General features: G+C 41.5%; 1 protein-coding gene across 1 annotated transcript in view; it reads right to left on the reverse strand.

The window, feature by feature from the left end:
* Positions 1-10,101: 10,101 nt before the first annotated feature.
* The window catches only part of MOB3C (MOB kinase activator 3C), a 40,327-nt gene continuing 29,328 nt past the window's right edge, over positions 10,102-21,100 (reverse strand). Inside the window, exons 3-4 of the mRNA XM_042461974.1 lie at positions 18,160-18,362; positions 10,102-10,267 (exon numbers count right to left, since the gene is read on the reverse strand). Of these exons, the coding sequence (XP_042317908.1) occupies positions 10,238-10,267; positions 18,160-18,362 (233 nt within the window). The 3' untranslated portion in view covers positions 10,102-10,237. The remainder of the gene's footprint in view (positions 10,268-18,159; positions 18,363-21,100) is intronic.

The following is a 21,100-nucleotide window of genomic DNA, read 5'->3' on the forward strand; positions in this document are numbered from 1 at the left end:
ACCCAAGCTAGCACTCTTTCTCTCGGATGTATGGTCCATTTTTTCCAGTCACACAAGGAGCCTTTCTATGGGAGATAGGTCCCCTGTGGCACCCAAGCTAGCACTTTTTCTCTGGGAGAGATGGTCCGTTTTTCCATGCACACAAGCACCCTTTTCTATGAGAGAGATGGTCCATTTTTCCATGCACACAAGCACTCTTTTCTATGGGAGAGATGGTCCATTTTTCCATGCACACAAGCACTCTTTTCTATGGGAGAGATGGTCTGTTTTTCCATGCACACAAGCACCCTTTTCTATGGGAGAGATGGTCCGTTTTTCCATGCACACAAGCAGCCTTCCCCAGTGGCATCGGAAACGGCCGCTTTCCCCCTCCTCACCAGCATGTCTCCTGTTCACATTATAATGTGAATACATTCATTTCCCAGTAGCTCTCTGCCCTTTCCCAAGCATTTCCACTGGGGAAATCGCATTTCACCTCAGCAGCAATGGAAGCGGGGGGGGGGGGGGGGGGAGTACCGGAAGCAAATGGGGCAAAATTGCAGCACGGCATCATGGGAAATGTGGGACCTTGGTGGTTTGGAGGGGTGTACCGGGACGGAAGCAAAGTTGCATTCCACACCAGACCAATTTGGAGTGAAATCAAAGTGAGCTTGAATGCAAATTCTGTGAATTCACTTTTTCCCCCGAATTCATCAAAATGAGGAGTCACTTTGGAATCACTGCGGAAGCACCACGAAAGGAATCTCGTCTGCTAACACATTCATGTTATGACGTGAATCTGCATCGTTGGACCCGCAGTCACGTCGGATCTGAGTCGCAACCCCCCCAAAAAACCTCTGTGTGATATACTCCCTAGTCTCTGCAGCAGCAGAAAACAAGCCTGCTCCTTCTTCAATATGACATGCTATAAAATGTTTAAACATGGCTATCTTGTCATTCCTTAACCTTTTCTTCTCCAGGCTAAATATACACACCTCCCTAAGCCCCTCCTCACAGGGCATAGGACCACATAGGACCTACCGTCAACAGTATGATGTGGCAGTTAAAAAAGCTAATGCGATTCTATACTTCTATTGATGCAGCACAGAATCACATTCGCTTTTTTAGCTGTCACATCATACTATTGATGGTAGGAGCTTGTGGTCTATTAGGACTCCTAGATCCCTTTCACGTGTACTGTTGTCAGGCCAGGTGTCATCTATCCCATCACTTTTTTTCCATAAACTGAAATAACATTTCTTCCTATTGAAATTAATTTTGTCAGTTTTGGCCCAGCTCTCTAATTTGTTAAAGTCATTTTGAATTTTTATCATATCCTCTGAGGTATTAGCCACATCTTCTAATTGATAAGTAAGTTCTCTATTCCATAGACCAAGCCATTTATATATTGAATAGCACTGGACCCAGGACAGAACCTTATACCTCACTAGCATCTTCTTTCCAGAACAAAGAGAAGCCATTGGTAAGCACCCTTTGGGGATCAACCAACTACAAGTCTACCTAGCAGTATCATTATCTAACCCACATTTTACCAGCTTGTTTCCAAGAATATAATGGAGGACCTTGTCAAAGGACTTACTGAAATCAAGATAACCTATATCCACAGCATACATCTCATCTCTGGACTTCATTGCAGAGGCCCTGGAATGGGCCTGTCGCGTTCTAAAAGGGGATGTGATGAGGATGGGAGGTGGCATAGAATGCATCTTACCGCACAGGGAGAACGCTGCCGCTGCAGCCAGACATTCCCATCATGTTCTGGATGCATCCTAGAGCAGGTGATTTTCAGAAATGCTTCATTCCTGAAAATCGTGCCCTGGGGAACACATCTGGAACGCGATGTAAATGCCGCCTCCCATCCCCATCACGTTCCCTTTTAGAACGCGACAGGCCCATTCCAGGGCCTCTGCGTTAAAGTCCAGAGATGATTAGTCTGGCATGACTTGTTTCTGAGAAACCTATGTTGACTTTTAGTTATGGCATTTCTCTCTAAATGCCTACAGACTGTTTTATAGTCTGCTCTAGAATCTTTCCTGATAATGATATCAGGATGAATGGTCAGTAATTGTTTGGGTCTCCTTTTTTCTCTTTTGAAGAATGGGACATTTGCCCTCCTCCAATCTTCTGGAACTTCTGTACTCCAGTTGGCATAGGCCTGAAACACATGGGGAAAATGATTTGGCTTCAGGCTGCACTGGCGTGGCATTTAAATGACGCATGCCCCAAATGTGGCTGGAATCTGTACCAATGCAGCGCCATCCCAGAGGAACTGGCAGCCTGGATTGGGACTAGGCACATGTTGTTGCAGTCCTGGCACAAATGGCACAAGAGCAGCACGGTGCTGCTCCATCCAGGCTGTCTGTTTCACTTCAATGATTATTGCCAGTAGTTCTGAGATTACTTCTGCCAGTTCTAATACACTTGGATGTAGTTCATCTGGACCTGGAGACTTGAAATTCATTTAGAGTAGTCAGGTATTCTTTACCTATTCAGTGCTGCATTTCCTATGCTGCATTATCTGCTCCATTTTCCCCAGGTTGAACACTCTTTTCCTTTTGGGAGAATATGGAGGCAAAGAAGGTGTTGACTACTTCCCCCTTTCTCTGTCTTCTGTTACCATTTCTCTATTTTCTACACATAGTGGCCTTGTTCTTTGGATATAACCAAAAAAGCCCTTTTTATTGTTTGTACCCTCTCTAGCAAGCTTGAATTTGTTCTGAACTTCAGTTTTTCTGACTTTCTCTCTACATGTGCTGGCTATTTGTTTGAATTCCTCTTTGTTGATCTTCCCCTTTTTCCATGCCCCTTTGAAATCTTAGCTCAGTTGAAAGTTCTTTTGACACTCATTCCTGTTTATTTAGAAACCTCTTGTCTTTTCTCTTCATTGGAACTGTTTGAAATTGTGCATCAATATCTCACTTTTAAGAAAATCACTACTGTACTCTTTTAGTAGTGAGCTATGGAATGGCCTGCTGGAGGAGATTCAATGTATCACTAGTCTGGATTGCTTCAAAAAGGCAGTCGAGTCACATCTCTTCCAGCAGGCCTTTCCAGAATAAGATCAATACCCTAACAATTTGTGACTGATTGTTGACGAACATCTAGTTGCCTCTGCTTTGGTTACTGTCAATAATTGTTAATTATTTAATTATTAATGGTTGTATTATATCATATTAATTATACTTTATTATTACTGATGGGAGGGTTAAAGAGAGGTAGGGTTATAATGTTATTATATGATATTGTATTGATATTGTATTTTATTGGTTTATTTTAATGTAAGCCGTTTCAAACACTCAGAAGAGTGGGATATAAATAAATTTTATTAGTAATATTAGTATTAGTATTCCTGACCACAGCATCATACCCAGTTTATTTATTTTCAGATAATTCAGATGATAAGAGCAGCAGTAGAAATGCAACTACTCTATTCTGACTATTTATATGCCTTTTAATTCTTTGGATAGACTGATTAATTCAGCCATCGAGCTGTCTGTAAAGTACCACTGTCTCAAGGCATCACTGTCACAACCCCATCCTTCCCATGAACTAGTTCCCAACACAAAGAGCACATGGGAGAGAGGGGAGCAGGAAAGAAGGTATCCTATCACTGACTGTTGAAAAGTGTCACAATGTCCTTATTATGGAGTACAAGGATGCCAGAAGGCATCACTGAAAATTTCCTGAACCAGGAATATACAGAAATCCCAGCTGCATAAACAGACTATGGATGTACATGCATCTTTGGTCTCAAACTCTCAGTGTGCTAAATGTACGTAAGAAGGATGCACAAAAATCACTGTAGCTCATTTATTACTCTTTCTTTGCAGATTCACCAAAACTAAATCTGGAATCTGCTTAGTTTATTGTTGACCTAAGTCAGCCTCTGGCATGTCACACTAGTGTATTTAGTTTGATTCTGAACTGGTCTTGCAAGCTACAATCAAGTGTAAAATCAGAGCAAGGGTGTGTGCTAGCAGGGTGCATGAATCTCTCATTAGCAGGAAATCCAGTGTTGTCTTGGCTACACAGATCAAGACGAGCTACAATCCCTGGGAATTATTTTTTTTAAAAAAAAATCTCACATGTGTGCATGTGCACTTTTCCTAAAAATATTTTTATTCAAGATTCAAATATCTGTCACATCCTTCATTTGTTACATATTCATTTGTATCTTATATACCACCTTATTTGCCCACACCCTCTGCATTATCTCTTCTTTACACACTCTAGCACAGGAGTCGGCAACGTCCGGCCCGCGGGCCGGATGCGGCCCGCGGAGGCCTTTGAGCCGGCCCCTGGCTCCTCCTGCCGCTGCCGCCGCCGGTTGTGGCTTTTCCCCGCTCTGGGCGCTGCCATTTTGGGGGGGAAATGGCGGCGAAATCGCGTCAGGGGCTGGCAAAGACGGGGAGGCCTCCAGCGCTGGCGGTCCCCGCCGGCTCTTTCCCGGCCTCTGACAGGGCCTGGGGCCCCGTCAGGGGCCGGCAAAGAGGAGGTGGCCTGGCCCCTGGGGGTGGAAGCTCCACCCCCGGGGGTGGAAGCTCCGGCCCCAGAGGGTGGAGGCTCCGCCCCAGGTGGTGGAGGCTCTGCCCCGGCACGTGGCCCCATCCCCGGGGTGGAAGCTCCACCCCCCGGCTTCGGCCCCCCAGTTGTCTGAGGGACAGCAACCCGGCCCCCGGCTCAAAAAGGTTGCCTACCCCTGCTCTAGCACCACATGTATCCATTCTGAAGTCTATTTTCCATTGACTTCAGTTGGATTTTGTTGTTTGTTGTTAACCACCTGAGTTGATCCCAACTCAAGGCAACTCTGTGTATGAGACATCTTCAAGACTCCCTATCATCCACTGCTCTGCTTACATACTGTAAATTCATACCTATGAACTCCTTATTAGAGGAGATTATCGCACACACAAAAAATGGCGGGAGAGATACAGGATCTAAAAGAGAAAAATGTGTCTTCTCGCATTTACCCATGCCCAGGCTGTAGGATGTCCATATCCACCCGGGGAGCCCATCTACAACCTGGACTTCTCCCATTCTTGAAAAAGTAGTGGGAGAAGTCCAGGTATAGATAGGCTCACCGGTGCATATGGGCTGCCTACACCCTAAGCATGGGTAAATGCAATAAGACCTATTTTTGTCTTTAGATACTTTGTCTCTCCTGCTAGTTTTTCTGTGTGCGACAATCTCTTAAGTCTATCCATCTACGTAGTTAGTGGTCTTCCTCTCTTTCTGCATCCTTTTCTACATCCCCTCACCTTTCCCAGTAACATCTTTTCTAATGAGTCGTACTTTCTCCTGACGTGGCTCAAGTACAGGAGCCTCAACTTGATCAGCTTGGCTTCCAAGGATAGTTCAGGTTTGATCTGTTCAAGGACCCTTTTGTTTGTTTTTGGCTGTCCACAGTATCCTCAGCACTCTTCCCCAGCACCACAACACTCTCTCCAGCATCCCCTTCACTTTGTTGAGAAAGGGAAGGGAAGGGGAGAGAGTCTGGCTTTTCTTCCAGGGCCAAACAGTGTGAAGGATCCTACTGAGATCCCCTGTCCTTCACTTATACCTCAAACACTGGATGTGGAAAGTGGTTGTGGTGAAGACCTCTGGGTCTTCATAGAATGTTTCCATAGAATCAGCAACTATCACAAAGGATCTCCCCCAAGCCAACCAGGCCCCAGCCCCCCCCGACTGCCCCAAAACAGCAGCATTTTTGTACCTGCCTCTGCCATTTGTCATTGCTGGGAAACATGCAACCTTCATCCCCTCCCACACACACCAATCTGAGGCAAACACTATGCATATGTGGAGCATATGTGCACATACTCTCAAGTGGGAAAATGGGGAAGGGGGGAGGGAATGGCAGTTCCCATGAAAAAAAAATCACATAAGCATCAATACACACCTGGTCCCTTTAGGCATACTTAGCGAGTTCTAAAATGTCTGAAAACACTCCACTTTGGATTCTTGCTTAAAGAAAAATGGTACAGTACAGGTTTAATAAATTTTTATGTATAGATTATTTGGTCTTTGAGCTTTAGATAAACAATGTAGAAGTTAGGAAGTAATAAAGCAAAGCAGTTGCTAAGAGAGAAGCTTATTTGCTCATTGTGTCAATTTTTTCTTATCATACACTCCCATCAAAGGACCCCTGTCAAGAGTTCAGATTGGAGTTAATGGCACCATGATATCTGTAGGTGGAGATAAATGGCGCAAGCAAAATGATTGAAGCACATCAGCGTCTTGTAAAGTCTCAGCAGGAAGACAGAGACAGTGAGAAGGAAAATGGCTTCCAATCAATAGTCCTTCAGTAGTTGGATGCAATTTAGGACGACAAATTTGGAAATAAAGATGATCTCAATTGTCTTCATGGAGAGGCAGGTCTGCACTAAAGGGAAGGAACTGCTGCATTTGCTAAAAAAGCTATTCAATTTTCTTTCACAGCCATTGATGAACAGACAGAAATGTAGGAAGAGGTGGGGACAGGAAGCCATGTAATGTAACTTGTTTATAATGAATTATGTAATCTAACTTGTTTGTAATAAATCAGGATTGGTCCTCATTCAGAAACACTCAGATGTACATCATGCTGCAAAATAAAATAAAAATACAAGGCTGCCATGTAAGAAGAATGTGCAAGATGCTAGACTAATAATTATAGCAAGGGATTTGTATCTCATAATGTTACACAACTGCTTACCTATCTTTGGAGACTTTCTCTGCTTCTCAATTTCTAATTTAATTGGTTCTCTTTATCCCTCAGTGCCTTTTCTCTACCCATTTACCAGGCTTGCTGACTGGCAGGAACAGATCTAATCAACTGCTAAATCAAGGAAGACTGTTGGATGACAAAAACTGTAGGAGACTTTACACCTCTTCTGCTCTTCCAATTCCCTAGTTAACCCCAATGGCTGCTTAAATTCAGAATTGGTTACTGATATATTATGATAATTTTCTCCCTATAAATGAAAACTCACATAACTATTTCATCTCAGAATATTATATGGGATCCTCCTGCAATGTAGGATAATGTGACTGGTGTACCCAGCATTTTCAGATGTTAAACTAGAAACAACACCAAAAGGATAACGTAACAAGCATTTTCTTTTTGCACTTCTAGCAAAATGAGTTACATGTTTTATCCCACCTTTAATTATGTGTATGGTTCACTGTGAAGAAGTATACATTTCTCTTTTTCATATCACACAGGAAGCATGAAAAGGAATACATGAATCACTCACTTTGCCACTGCATTCTGTACAAAGCCATCTTCAGTACTTTACAGATGAGATATGAAAACCAGTAGCTTTATAGAAAACTGTAAAGACTCCCTGCCTTTAATCTGCTCTGGGAGGACACAGTCCTAAGCAGGTCACCTCAAGTAACTAATTCTGAGTGCAATGGTACTTATTTCTAGGTATGTGTGTATTGAATTGCAGTAATAGATAATTAGGGCTGCAAGTGTAAGCTGGATGATAATAATAATAATTAATAAATAATAGGATTTATTTATATGCCACCCAATCACTGGGAATCCGGGCGGCTTACAACAGAGGGGATAATAGACGGTTCCCTGCCCTCAGGCTTACAATCTAAGAAGACACAACACAAAAGGAGAGGGGAATGGTGTGTGGGGGGGAGGGGATCAGGTCCAGCATTCTTCTCTCCCTCTGAGGCCTGGACCAAGGCAGATGGACTAGAGGGAGGGCTCTTTTTCTTAATCGAGGCCGGGCCCGATGACGTTGGGCCTGTCATTTCCCTCTAAGGCCAGAAGATGACAGTTGGAAGGAGGGAGGAGAGGGCTCTTCCTCTTCAGGCCCAATGGCATTGGATAAGTGTGTGCTTTTTAAAAATATTTGCTACCTGGCTAATTAAGAATTTTTTTAAGGTAATCATAAAGAGTTTTTATATAACTAAATAGTAGTGGTTGATGCACGGCTTCAAGTCACTTTCATCTTATGGCAACCCTAAGGCAATCCTATAACAGGTTGTTCTTTTTAAGATTTATTCAGAGCGGGTTTGCCACTGACTGAGATGATAGAGTATGACTTGTCTAAGGCCTTCAGTGGGTTTCCAGGTCAAATAGGGATTTGGAGCCTGGACTTCTAGAGTCCTAGTCCAATGCTCAAACCACTACACCATGTTCACTCCTGACTAAATGGTTAATCGGTTGAAAATAATAATAATCTAAAAAACAGCACCAATTATTAATGCAGACTTTTAAAGTCAATCCTTTTTTCAAAAATACAAACATTTCTTTTAAAAAAATATCCTGCATAACAGAAGTGTCATTTTAGAAGAAGTGTACACAGTATTACTTGTATACAGGAGATAGGATTCTCTGAAGTAAGACCTACTGAAATGTACACCAGCATAAACAAACAATCCCCTTTTCTTCAAAACTGCTTTTATTAATCTGAAAACTCTTACAGTCAATCAAATAAGATACCTTTATCGGAGTGATAACCTCATGGAAGAAAAAAGTCCAGATCATACAGAAACAACTTTGGGTGGCATTTGGAGAATACAAATCTGTTACATTAATACAGAGATCATCATATCTGTTACCATGTATCAGACACATATGTTGGGTTTGCCTAATAAATACAGACTAAATAAATAGGTGAAATACAAACCACCAACTTAGTAGAGCATTTTGGTCATGTAAACTTGATGCCAAATGCTTTTAAAAACCCCAAATTTTTGCACTGAATGAAAAAAAATTATTATGTCCAATTGTACATCCAATTGCTAAAATAACATTTAAAAAAACAATTAATGATGCTATTCAGAAATCAAAGCTGTTGAGACAAATCCAGGAAATAGGAAAAATATCAAAGAACAAGAAGTGAAAATACCAAAGTCTTTTCTATTTTTAGAAATTATTTTCACCATGATCCCGACCCTCTTTCCTTATTTACATGGGAGAAAAATATGAGTGCTTCCAGATGGAGGACTCCTAGTATTACTGATCAAAAGGGTGAGTTAAACCCAAAAGGGCTACAAATAGAAAATGATACCTGGATTCTCCACCATCACCTGGTAATATCAGCTAAAATCCTGCATTTTGCCAGCAGCTGCACTTTTTCTAGTGTTGTATAGTGGTGGTGAAGGAAAGCAAACAAAATCTGCTGGCTCTATTTTCCAATGCCATATTTCCATCATGGCTACTGCATCCATTGCCTTTTCTCTTCTGCTGCCACTATCTTCACTGGCATAGTTATGCTGGCATAGTTCACCAGCACAATTCCAGTCTCTGTTTTTGAGGCAAGAAGATTACCAGGTAAGTGCTTCATCTGGAAGCCCCTTGTATGTCTTTTCCATGTCACAAATAAGTGCTGTCAGTCCCCAAATCTGTACGATTTTAATATTTAAACTTCCTAGACAGAAAAAGCAGGACACCGTAAGGTATAAATACTAACATAGGAAGAATAAAACCTTGACTAAATAAACTAATAAAACTTGTCATTGTATATGGCTCAGATCAAAATCTTTTTTAAAAGGAAGAATAATTACTAGACTTCATCTTCAAAGGAGAGAGTAGCTCTTAAGAGCTAGTAAGGAAAAGATTACTGAGAATTACAGAAATGAGGCTATGGCTCAGTAATAGACCATACACTGTAAGAAGAAAATCTGAGTTTCACCCCTCAGTGCCTCCATTTGACTTAACTGGGTTGAGAGAAACCTACTAAGACTAAGTGAATGCAGAACCAGCACTGGGATGCACAGTACTGGAACAGACAGGAGATTGTTTAAATCTAATTTAAAATTATGGAAGAATTAAAGCAAGCAAGAAAGCAGCTTGCTTTGCAGACCATAAATGCATCCCAATGGTTGTTCTATGATTACCTTCCCAACATTGCTATCAGTTTATGTGGAGTCTGAGGTTTGTTTTCTTTACAGTAGTATATGGCTTGGCTCACTATCTTGAGTAACTTGAAGCCATTTTCACTGCTGACACTTTACTGGAATGTACATATTCTATTTTCAACAAATGAGGCTGCATATGTTGATCTATGGAGAGCTGTTGATTCTTGCAGGCTGAAAGGAAACTGAACTGAATAGGAGTTTGAAATTAAAACAGAGTGCTGAACTGGAAAAGAAAGGAATCCACGTGAACGATTTCCACATATATCAGTTCTCGTCAACAGGAATCTCTTGCATTCCTTGTGGCAAGCCATTAGATCATCATCTTGTCCATCATGGAACAATTTGTTCTTACAAATGCTCCGCTGAATGAATCTTAGTGGCATATCCTGTCTGTCATTTCCTTCTGCAAGAATGAATGAATAAATAAATAAATTTAATTTTACTTAGATAGTGTCTAGGCCAGCTTAACATTAAAGAAAACAATCCTTATGATTCAAAGTTCTGCTTCAAATACCTTGATTCTCGCATAGGTTGGGATCTTTTAATATCAACAATTATAGAGTGGCCCGCCACTTATGCAGTCAATCAAAGATGCACAATAAGTAGGGGATCCGGAGACATTTTTGTTATAATCCTGGATATCTAATTCATATTACTTCAATTACTGCCTCTATTAAATAGAAAAGTAAAAACATCTTCCTAATATTTAATGGCGGCTGTATCCCCTTATTATGCTACATTAAAATAAAGCTTTCACAACAGTTATATCAGATTTATTTAATAACACCTTGCAGTCAATTAAAGCTTACAAAACAATGTGTTGCATCCCTTCTCTCAATCTTTTTAAGGGCTATTTTAGATTGTTGTTGTTTACTGCAGCACTTCTCAAAGTATCTGACGCTGTGAAACGGCGGGAGTATTTGCCCCCTAAGATGCTGGTGATCAGCACCATATTTGTGCCCATGGGCTACAACTGTTTTCTTTCTTCCCTGAAAACTGGCTATTAAACAGTAGCCAATGGCTTGCAGAGTGCCACTAGTCTAAAGACCACCCCTTTGAATAGCACTTGTTTACTGTATTCTGTAGGGATATACCTAATGGCACAGAACACTTTAATACCCCTTGTAATCTTTCAGATACATATTTTTGAAACTTGAACAGTAGACTGTGAATGGACCCCTCTTGGTGTCTTCCACTGGCCTAAGCAGAGGTCATGTTAGTGTAAAGATTTTTCCCAACATGTAATGTAAGGAGGTATCTGATACTTCTTTATGCTTTGGGATTGCCAGGCTACATCACAATGGGATGTTGGACATTGCCTGGGCACAAATCTGCCCCCCCCCCCACTCCTTGAAACAGCCATCATACATCCTGTAACTGATGAAATTCAACACTTAAATTTCAAGTCTGTAGTTAGAATCATTGACAAAACGTTCATTACATGTTGGCCACCATTATCAGTAAATAGGATCTGAGTTTGCTGAATAGCTCTGCTTTCCTATTAGGAAATTTGTTCCACTGAACTTTGTTATTAAATACTGAGGAATTCTATTCTTTCTAGGCCACCAACAGAAACTGTTGCCATGATTTCAGATACAACCTCTATGTAAATACAAGGACTAGAAACTCATTTTTCAAAAAGGAATGCCATGTGAAACTCTAATAAAGGCTGAAGTCAATATTACATAATTTGTTGCATGTTCATAGTCATTACTAATTGCTAGGATGTGCCCCTGGACAACGGTTACATTAAAAATATCCAGTACTAGAAAACTCAGGGCCTTTTGAGAAATAGTAAAATTGGGGTTTTATTGCAGTTTTATCTCGGTATCTTATAAATATTTAAAAAGTCATTGCTGAGAATTTTAATATTATTGACCTGTGCTACACAGGTTTTTTTTTTTTGTGGGGGGGGGGGGGGTGGACAGACTTTTCAGAATAATGTCCATTAGACATTAGATTTCCTACACAAACTGGCCTTATATACTGTACTGAAAGGGGGAGGGGAGAGAGAGAGACATACAAACTTTGCCTGCTCCAGTATCCTTTTCTCTAATTTCAGTATGATTTTCTTCAATGTGTTTTTACTTCATCATGCATATAATGCATAATATTTTGTATTTGAAGTCTTTTTAAGTGTTCAGACTGAACAGAAGTGTTCAGCTGTTAGCAGTTAGTACAGCCATCCTACAGGATATGCCTGTTTAAATCCAAAGGTTCTCATCTTTTGAAAGGAGTCTTCCTTATCCACATATTACAGATGGCATGGCTAAGTAATGAAATTCTAGCCATCTAAATAATTTCATGGCTGAAGTGAGTTTTGAACCAGAGACTATCTGACTCTCATGCTTCCAATATAGTTAAAATCAATTTCATCTAGTAGATGCTTTCAAATTGTCACTGAATGTATCAGTTTATAGTGGTATCACTGTGGAAAATTTATCCTAGTACAATGAAAAATATGTGGTTTAAACATAAAAAATAAATCCCAGTTCATTGATTTTACAATAGGTTCCTAGTTATTTCATGTTACAATACTTGTCTCAAAAGATTTCAGCTTAAACCAGCCTAAAGCACTCAGGCTTGAAAGAAACCAGATGCTGAAGTGAGACATGGGCAACAAAACTAAGACAAATCATCAAAACCTTCCTTGAGTTGCCAAGGTGATAATCAAAAAAGTCAAAAGATGCTGAACTCCACAAAGATTTGTGTTCATTCTAAAAATCCAATTTCTACTTCTTCATTGTTTTCTTTTAATATCACAAAAAAGAAAACAGAAAAGGAAAGGTCTGACAGCAACAATAAGCATACACAAGAGGAAAAAATCAAACTAACATCCTATTAAATTATAGCAATAAGGAGAGAACAGCAAATAGTGTTTGCATATAAAATGTTATGCATAGCCTGTGTTTTATGGTTCTTGAAATACAGGAGGGAACTTCCATAATGAAGAGAAAGCCTGTTCATGATAAGGAAGTATGGAGAGAGAAGCCTGAACAATGAGATTTTTCATCTGATAATTACAATATGAAGAAGACATGCAGGATGTGTGTATTCTTCAAGTGACTTGTCATCTAATGGCAACCCCATTAATTTCACAGGGTTTTCTTAGGCAAGAAATACTCAGAGGTAATTTTCCCAGTTCTTTCCTCTGAAATATAGACTACAGCACCTGGTGTTCTTTAATGGTCTCCCTTCCATGTACTAACCAGGACTGACCCTGCTTAGCTTTAAGATCAAACAGGGTTTGATGCCTTTGTTTAGGATACGTAGGGTAGTGATTCTCAAATCTTTGGTCTTCTTGGTGTTTTAGACTTCAACTCCCAGAATCTTGGCTAAAATTATTGGATTGTGAAGACTTTTAGATATGGAAGCTTCAGTGAAATTGCTGCCACTTCTCATCACATCTCATGCTTATGTTAAAGGGCTCAGCCTTCCTTCTCGCTCTTTCTGCTTCCACTCCTTGTCTTCACTTCTTTTAATACATTTTGGGCAGGACTTCTGCATCACTTTATTTTATTTCTTTCAGGCTGTTTTCTCCCTTGACACAATAGTGACACCTCTCTGTCAGCCTATATTCACTCTGCTGAAAACTCTCTCCAGAGCATAGTTGGGGATATTTCCCATTTTTCACAGAAATAATCCAAGATTTTGTAGATGTGGATTGATTACAACAATAATTTGTGCCAATAAAATGGATTATTGTTTTCTTAAGAGAGGTGTGTTTAAAGTCAGAGAGAAAAAACACAGCCAATCATTTCAATTAATATAAATAATAAAGAGAGAAGTCATCCAGAGCCAAATGTAATAAGAATAAAACTAAAAAGCTTCAATAGAATATTCCTTGCAAGTGGAGGTGTTTTATCCCCTGGAACTGGAGAATCTATGCAAGTCAAGTGCTTTTGCAAATATATGAGCACTGTAGAATACATACCAGCAGGTGCACTAGATAAATTGTTGAGAGTTCCTATGCCCTACTCTCTTGTTAGATATGAAATAAACACACTTGGGTGGTTTGAGTCTATTTTCCCACCTGTAACATGGTGGGGTGGTGGTTGAATAATTCCCATTATTGTAACTGCTCTGCTCCATCTGGTTATATTTTTCCTACAAAGGAGGAAAACTATTATTTATGTTTCTTTCTGGTAGAATGCTTTGGGTCCTGACTAGAAGGCACTGCAGAAATGGAGTTAATCTTACACACTGACATACACATTTCCCAAGCTCTGCTTGCCTCACCTATCCTCCTGGTTGCATGGAAATGCAGCAGCTTTTTTATCAGGTGCAGCTTCTTATACAGAGATAAGAGAAGCTGCACATGAACTGAAGCCACCCTACAGAACTGCAGCCTTTAAGTTTCTCTTTTACCATCAGCAAGACTGGTTAAAGAAAGGATGAGTTTCTCTGCCTGTTCTTCCAATACGTGCTGCTATGGAAAGGAGGGATCCAAATGAGAGGTTGGCAATTATTTAAGATAAAAAGATGTGATCCGTTGTAGATATCCTAGAATGGGATGGGACTCCTACCCGATACCAGAAACCTCTACTAAGACCTAGCTCCACTTTGGAATATTTTTATCTTAACTTGGCAATCAGCCAAGACACTTAGCTAATATTAGCTGAGGGCACTTCAGTGTCCTTGCTTCTAGGCAGGCACTATGATATTACCAGGACTCATGATAGAAAGACAGTGAGTTTCATTGCTGTAGTTTGCCTCTTCCAATTCTCCATTTCACAGTGGATGTCTTAAACTAGGAGGGGAGAGCCCTATCTAGGTGGGGGCTGGATTTCCTACCCCCACCCCTAAATCACAGTCCTTTGTGGCCTGAGTGACATGTGAACCATACTGCCTGGCACAAAGTGGTATGAGAGGAAGGAACAGGAATGAGTTGTACATTCTGTAATAACCTAATGCTAGAAATTAAGTGAATATATATTTTCTTATTGAGGTATCTGATGCCACTTGATTGAAAAATATGAGAGGAGGACAAAAACACTCAGAAATGCAGCCAGCTATTGACACTAATTGGGAGCCATTGCCTTATTTGTATAAACACATTCATGGAGAAATGTCCTCCTATTTTGAGAGCAGCAGGAGGATGGAAGTAGATTATTATAGATTTTTTTCTCCTCACTGCCTTTGGCTTCCTGAGCTTTGATTACCTTAAGTGGGGTAGCTGAAACAGAGCTCTTCTTATGAATGCAAAAACTGCACTTTCTCTCAAAAAAGGGCTCCTCCAGACCGGCCAAAAGCCTCCATATTTGGCTGAAGTTGTTCCTGTACTTATCAAGACATTTTAAAATATGCATGCAGCATATTTCCTGTTCTAGTCTATTTCTTGTGAATATCTGGGACTAATCTTGACTTTTTAAACCCAGGGCAGAGGCAGGGAGGGGTGAGTTTTGCTTCTGTCTAAAGAGTTTCTGATAAAGGCAGGCGTGGCTACCAATATCTGTATCTACTGTCTTAGTTCACCCTGTACTTTTGGCAATCCTATGACGACGTGTTGAATGAGGGTGTGACCCTTGCTAGTGTGTTTTCTGCTGAGCTTCCTTCCCTCATTACATTTCCTGTTACCAGGTTGAACATTTACTCCTCCCCACTCACTTCTTTTATATTTATAGTGCTGAAGTGGTACAGCATTTTTGCATAGGGCCTGTGGCTTCACAAAGGAAAGAGACATGTTGGATTCCAAAGGAAGCATCTTATTTGAGGTGCAAATGGACATTAAATTTCCTTGACATATGATAATCTCCCAGTGACCATGTGGCCAAAGAGGGAGGTGCCAGCCTGCAGATAGCCCTCCCTACCATCTGAATTAAGGCCAGAGACAGAAAATGCAGACATATGACTAACATCTTCAATTTTTTATCTCCTGTTTGCCTGATGAAGAAGCCAGTGGTGCGTTACAGACCGCCCAGAAGGGGCGGTCTGCCGCCGCCACCATTTGCAGCGCAGAGGAGCCCCAGCGTCCAAACCGCGAGGCTCCTCCACGCTGCAAATAAGCGCAAAAATGGCGCTTCTTTCCGCAGCGTGGATATGATGCCGCGAGGCGCCAATGGCGCACTTGCAGTGTCATATGTGCTGTGCGACGTGCAGATGCAGTGCATCCGCTATGTAAAGATGGCGGCCCCCCGTGTGGAACGGGCACCGCCATTTTGTACGGACTTGGTCCGTATTAGGGTTAGGGGCATCCGGAAGTGACGCCCCTTTCTAACCCTAGTACGGACCCAGTCTGTACTTTATGCCCGTTTGTAACGGGCCAGTGTGACTTTGAAAGCTTGCAACATGTAATTGTGCATTTTGGTTGTCCCAATAAAAGGTATCATTGTTTGGATGCTATTGGATTTGCTATATGGCCAACACGGCTACCCCTAGATATTGGACTTTTTCACATGCTGCACTCAATCAGGACAGAATCCAGGGAGAATGGGAGGTAAATCAAGAAATGAGTAAATTCACAAAACTACCGGATTTGCATATCAATTTTGCTTGTGAATTCACTCTCTTTGCATAATGCCAGCCATCTGAAAATGCAAGCCTCCAGATGCCTTCGTTTCCCAGGGTGCCTTGCTGTGCCAAAGAGGGAGAATGCTCTTTTCCCTTAAAGGGATACCCACACTCACTCACTCCGCTCTTTAGCCTCGCTCAGCTGCTTTCCCCCCTCTTTGCAGGCTCTAATCAGCTGGTGGGAGAAGGCATTTTGGAAGTCCTCCTGGACAGGAGGGAGAAATGGAGGACATGCCCTGGAAAAGGAGGGCATTGGGGAGTATGAGCCCTCTGTGGAATAAGGCAGGCCTATGGACCCAGCCCCCTCTTTTCTCTCTCGCTCTCTTGTGTGTGTGTATGTCTTTGTGGTTTTACGGAGTTTGAAAAGGGAAGCCTCATTCTGCCTTCCTCTGACACAGTTTCTGGGGCTTTGGGGGCAAAGAGGACTCCCCCCCAGTTTCCCCTCCCTCCCTGGGCATATGGGGAGCACTTGTGGAAATGACAGTTTGGAGCATGAAGAGAAAAGGTATTTCTAAGTGTATTTCTAAGCGAGTAATGGGAGTTTATCCTCACCCATTTGATAGCCAAATTCGAATCTGACCCTAAGTAATGTGCCTTTAACCCATTGTTGTGCTCTTGTGTGTGATAACCATTAGCAAATGGGCTTGCTTTCCTGGAATGCCACCACTATAACCATTTTTGGGATGGACGCACATAGGTCCACGTGTGAAAAAGTCCATTGTTGGCGTAGGTAATACTGGAATTAAAAAAGAAAAAAAAATCTATCTTTAGAGCTCAGATAAATTTGGATGTAGAGATACCTTAGGGAGCGAATGTGGTTTGCGTTGAGCATTGGGCCATGACTCTGGAGACCAGGGTTCGAATCTCTGCTTGGCCAGGAAAACCTACTGGGATTTTTGGGCATGTCACACGCTTTCAGCTTCAGAGGAAGGCAAGTGCAAATCTTCTCTGCACAAATACTGCCAAGAAAATCTTTTGATAAAGTTGTCTTAGGGTCACCATGAGTCAGAAATGACTTTAAGGCAAAAGAGATACCTTATGCCAGTGGTTCCCAACCTTCCTAATGCCGTGACCCTTTAATACAGTTCCTCATGTTGTGGTGACCCAAACCCATGAAATTATTTTCATTGCTACTTCAAAACTGTAATTAAATAGGTATTTTCCAGTGGTCTTAGGCGACCCCCATGAAAGGGTCATTCGACCCCCAAAGGGGTCCCGACCCACAGGTTGGGAACCACTGCCTTATGCTGACCTCAGAAGGTGGTTGTTGCTATGTAGGTTCAGGCTGCTGGTTTGCCTGTCCTAGTATCCCTTGACTCAGCACTTCTCATTCAAAATTGAGCATTTTTTACCCAAATGAGCCTGCTTTCTTTTTGATTCATAACTCCCACAGCTGTTCCAAGACAATGAAGAACTAGATGGTGCTCACTCCCTTGCTATTGTTGGTTTTATTTAAGCTGACTGGACTGGAAGTTGAAACTTGCTTTAATACTGGTGATGAGAAAGCTCCTCCACTACACCTGAATGATGCAAGCTAGTAAAGAGCTGGATACACAGCTCTGTCCTTCAACAGTTTGCTGTCACCTGCACCATCTGTGAGTGGAGGAACTAAGAAAAAAACACAGAGCCATCTGCAGCTCAAATTTAGAAAGAAAGACAAGAAAATAGGGAGCAGTAAGTTGCACTGGTTGGAGATGTGCATTTTAACATTCCCAGTGTTCTTTCATCCAATGGTAACTTACTGCTCAGAAGGAAAGGGGGACATGACAGTATCTGTGTTCTTACCAGTGGCTCCAATTCCCTTTGGTCGACCAAACTAAACTCACTGATGAAGTAATAAAAGTGCTTGTAGCAGGTGTTGACATGAGCTTCTGCACCCATGCTGATGATGCTGTCAAAATGATGGATATAGACATGGACAAAGACCCTGAAGAGGCGTGTGAGGATTTTTGTGCAGACCTGCTGGAAATTCTTGGGGAAAGGAACACCTGCAAGATGGAGGTAAGAAAGCATTAGACCAACTGCAATATAGGTCAGTTTTCTACCTTGGAACCTTCTGAGGGCTGCATGGACTGTCAAAACCCCACTCCCCAAACAAAATGGCCAGAAGTCCACTTCTGGCTTTGAAACATGGGTGGTGGTATTATTATATTATTATTATGCAATGCAGGAATGCTTTGCAACTTATTTAAATTGCTGCTCGTGGAGGCATGTTTTGGTTCCAGAAAGGGCAGATCAGTAACTCTGGAAGGGTCAAGAGCCATAAAAATAGAGTCGGGGCCCCGCTAAAAGCTTTAGCCTCTAAGCATCCAGCATGACAGGAAGCATCAATTTGTGCCACTACTGATTCAGCTGTTGTTTCAAGTAACAGCCCACCTGCAGAAATCTTTGCCTTCCATTGTCTCAGAATAGGCTGGTGCATAACAATCCATCTGTTACACATTTATTTGTTTATTTATGATGCTGTAAATGTTATTAGACAAACTCTTACGGGAACAAAGAATTAATTGTGAAATTTTAAAAAGTGATGAACATCATAACTCTTTGTCAGAGCTTTGAAGAAAATCCTAGATTCATTTCCTGGCACCTCCATTTACCTTTGAATGGTTGGAGTGAGAAATGATACATCATAAATGCTATCTATTAGCATATGGCTGGGGAACTGTGGGCTCTCCAGACATTGATGGACTACTACTCCCACCATTCATTACCAGTGGACAGCCTAATGGAACTGATGGGAACTAGAATCTACCATCTGAAAGGCCATATGTTTCCAGCCCTGCGCTGGCCGTTGAAAGTGTGCAGAGTATCCGTTTCTAGGAAGCTGAGTTAGAGATGGGGCTGGATAGTTTTAGAGCTGCTGTTGTGTGCCTTCAAGTCATTTTCCAGCCTATGGTGAACCTATCATGGGGTTTTCTTGGGATGATTTGTTCAGAGATTTGTTATTTCCTTCCCTTGAGGCTGAGAGCATGTGACTTGCTCAGGGTCACCCAGTGGGCTTCATGTCCAAGCGAGAAATTGAACCCTGGTCTCCAGAGTTATAGTCCAAGACTCAAACCACCGTGCCACACTGGACTACCTTCTGAAATACTAGGAACATGTGAAACTACCTTATACAGTGTTAGATCACCAGCTCATCTAGCTTCCCGATGAGTAGCAATTCCTAAGGTCTCACACAGAAGCCTTTCTCACCAAAACCATTCAAAGGTAAATGGAGATGCCAGAAACTAAATCTTGGATTTTCTTCAAAGCTTTGCAAGAGTTATGACCTCCATCAATTTTTGATTTTGCAGTTAATTCTTTGATGCTGTAAAAGTTTGCTTGATAAAATTTACAGGATCAAAAACTGAATTGTCATTTCTGTCAGGAGAGTTTTCTGTCAGGCTATTTGAAGGATTATAACTGTCTATATGAGATTGAGCTTTAAGATCTTCAGAAGAGCCCCTTCTTTTAGACCCATCATCTTCCTAGGCACATTTGGTGGGAGCGTGGGAGAGGGCCTTCCTGGTGGCTGCTCCTAGACTTTGGAACTCCCTACCTGGGGTGGCAGGAACCAGCATGGTGTAGTGGTTTGAGTGATGAACTATGACTTTTGAAACTAGGATTCGAATCCTAGCTTGGCCATGTAAACCCACTGTGTGACCTTGGGCAAGTCACACTCTCTCAACCTCAAAGGACAGCAATGCAAACCCCCTCTGAAGAAACCTGCCAAGAAAACCCATGATCAGTTCACCTTAGGGTCATCATAAGTCAGAAGTGACTTGAAGGCAAACAACATACACAGAGAGAGAGACACCCGGGGTGGATAGGCTGGCTCCATCCTTGCTGTCTTCCTGTTGGCAAATGAGAACCTTCCTGTTCTGACATCTTTAGGAATTCATTACAAGGGTTTAAATGGTGTGCTGTTTTAATGATGCATTGTTTTACTTATTTTTATCTCGTGTCTTTTAATGATTCTACTTAAAAGAAAGCTAATTCTATGGGTAACTTCCTTCTAACAACTTTTTAATGTTTTTGTTTGTCTTTGTAACTCATGTTTTTACTAAACAGGTTGAGTCTCTTATTCAAAGTGCTTGGGACCAGAAACATTTTCGATTTCAGATTTTATTTTATTTTGGATTTTGGAATACTTGCATTTGCTATAATCTGGGAGATGGGACCCAAATCTAAACACAAAGTTCATTTATGTTTCATATACATCTTATACACATAGCATGAAAGGAATTTCATACAATATTTTAAATGACTTAGGGAGCTGAGGATGTTTAGCCTGGAGAAAAGAAGGTTAAGAGGTGATATGATAGCCCTGTTTAAATATTTGAAAGGATGTCATATTGAAGAGGGAGCAAGCTTGTTTTCTGCTGCTCCAGAGAACAGGACCCGGAACAATGGATGCAAGCTACAGGAAAAGAGATTCCACCTGAACATTAGGAGGAACTTCCTGACAGTAAGGGCTGTTCGACAGTGGAATGCACTCCCTCGGAGGGTGATAGAGTCTCCTTCCTTGGAGGTCTTTAAACAGAGGCTGGATGGCCATCTGTCAGGGATGCTTTGATTTGGATTTCCTGCATGGCAGGGGGTTGGACTGGATGGCCCTAGTGGTCTCTTCCAACTCTACGATTCTATGAAATAATTTTGTGCATGAAACAAAGTCTGTGAACGCTGAACCATCAGAAAGCAAAGGTGCCAGTACCTCTGCCAACCATGGGGGGGAAAAGATTTTTGG

The sequence above is a fragment of the Sceloporus undulatus genome, chromosome 4, assembly GCF_019175285.1.
Source record: "Sceloporus undulatus isolate JIND9_A2432 ecotype Alabama chromosome 4, SceUnd_v1.1, whole genome shotgun sequence".
NCBI classification, from domain to species: Eukaryota; Metazoa; Chordata; class Lepidosauria; order Squamata; family Phrynosomatidae; genus Sceloporus; species Sceloporus undulatus.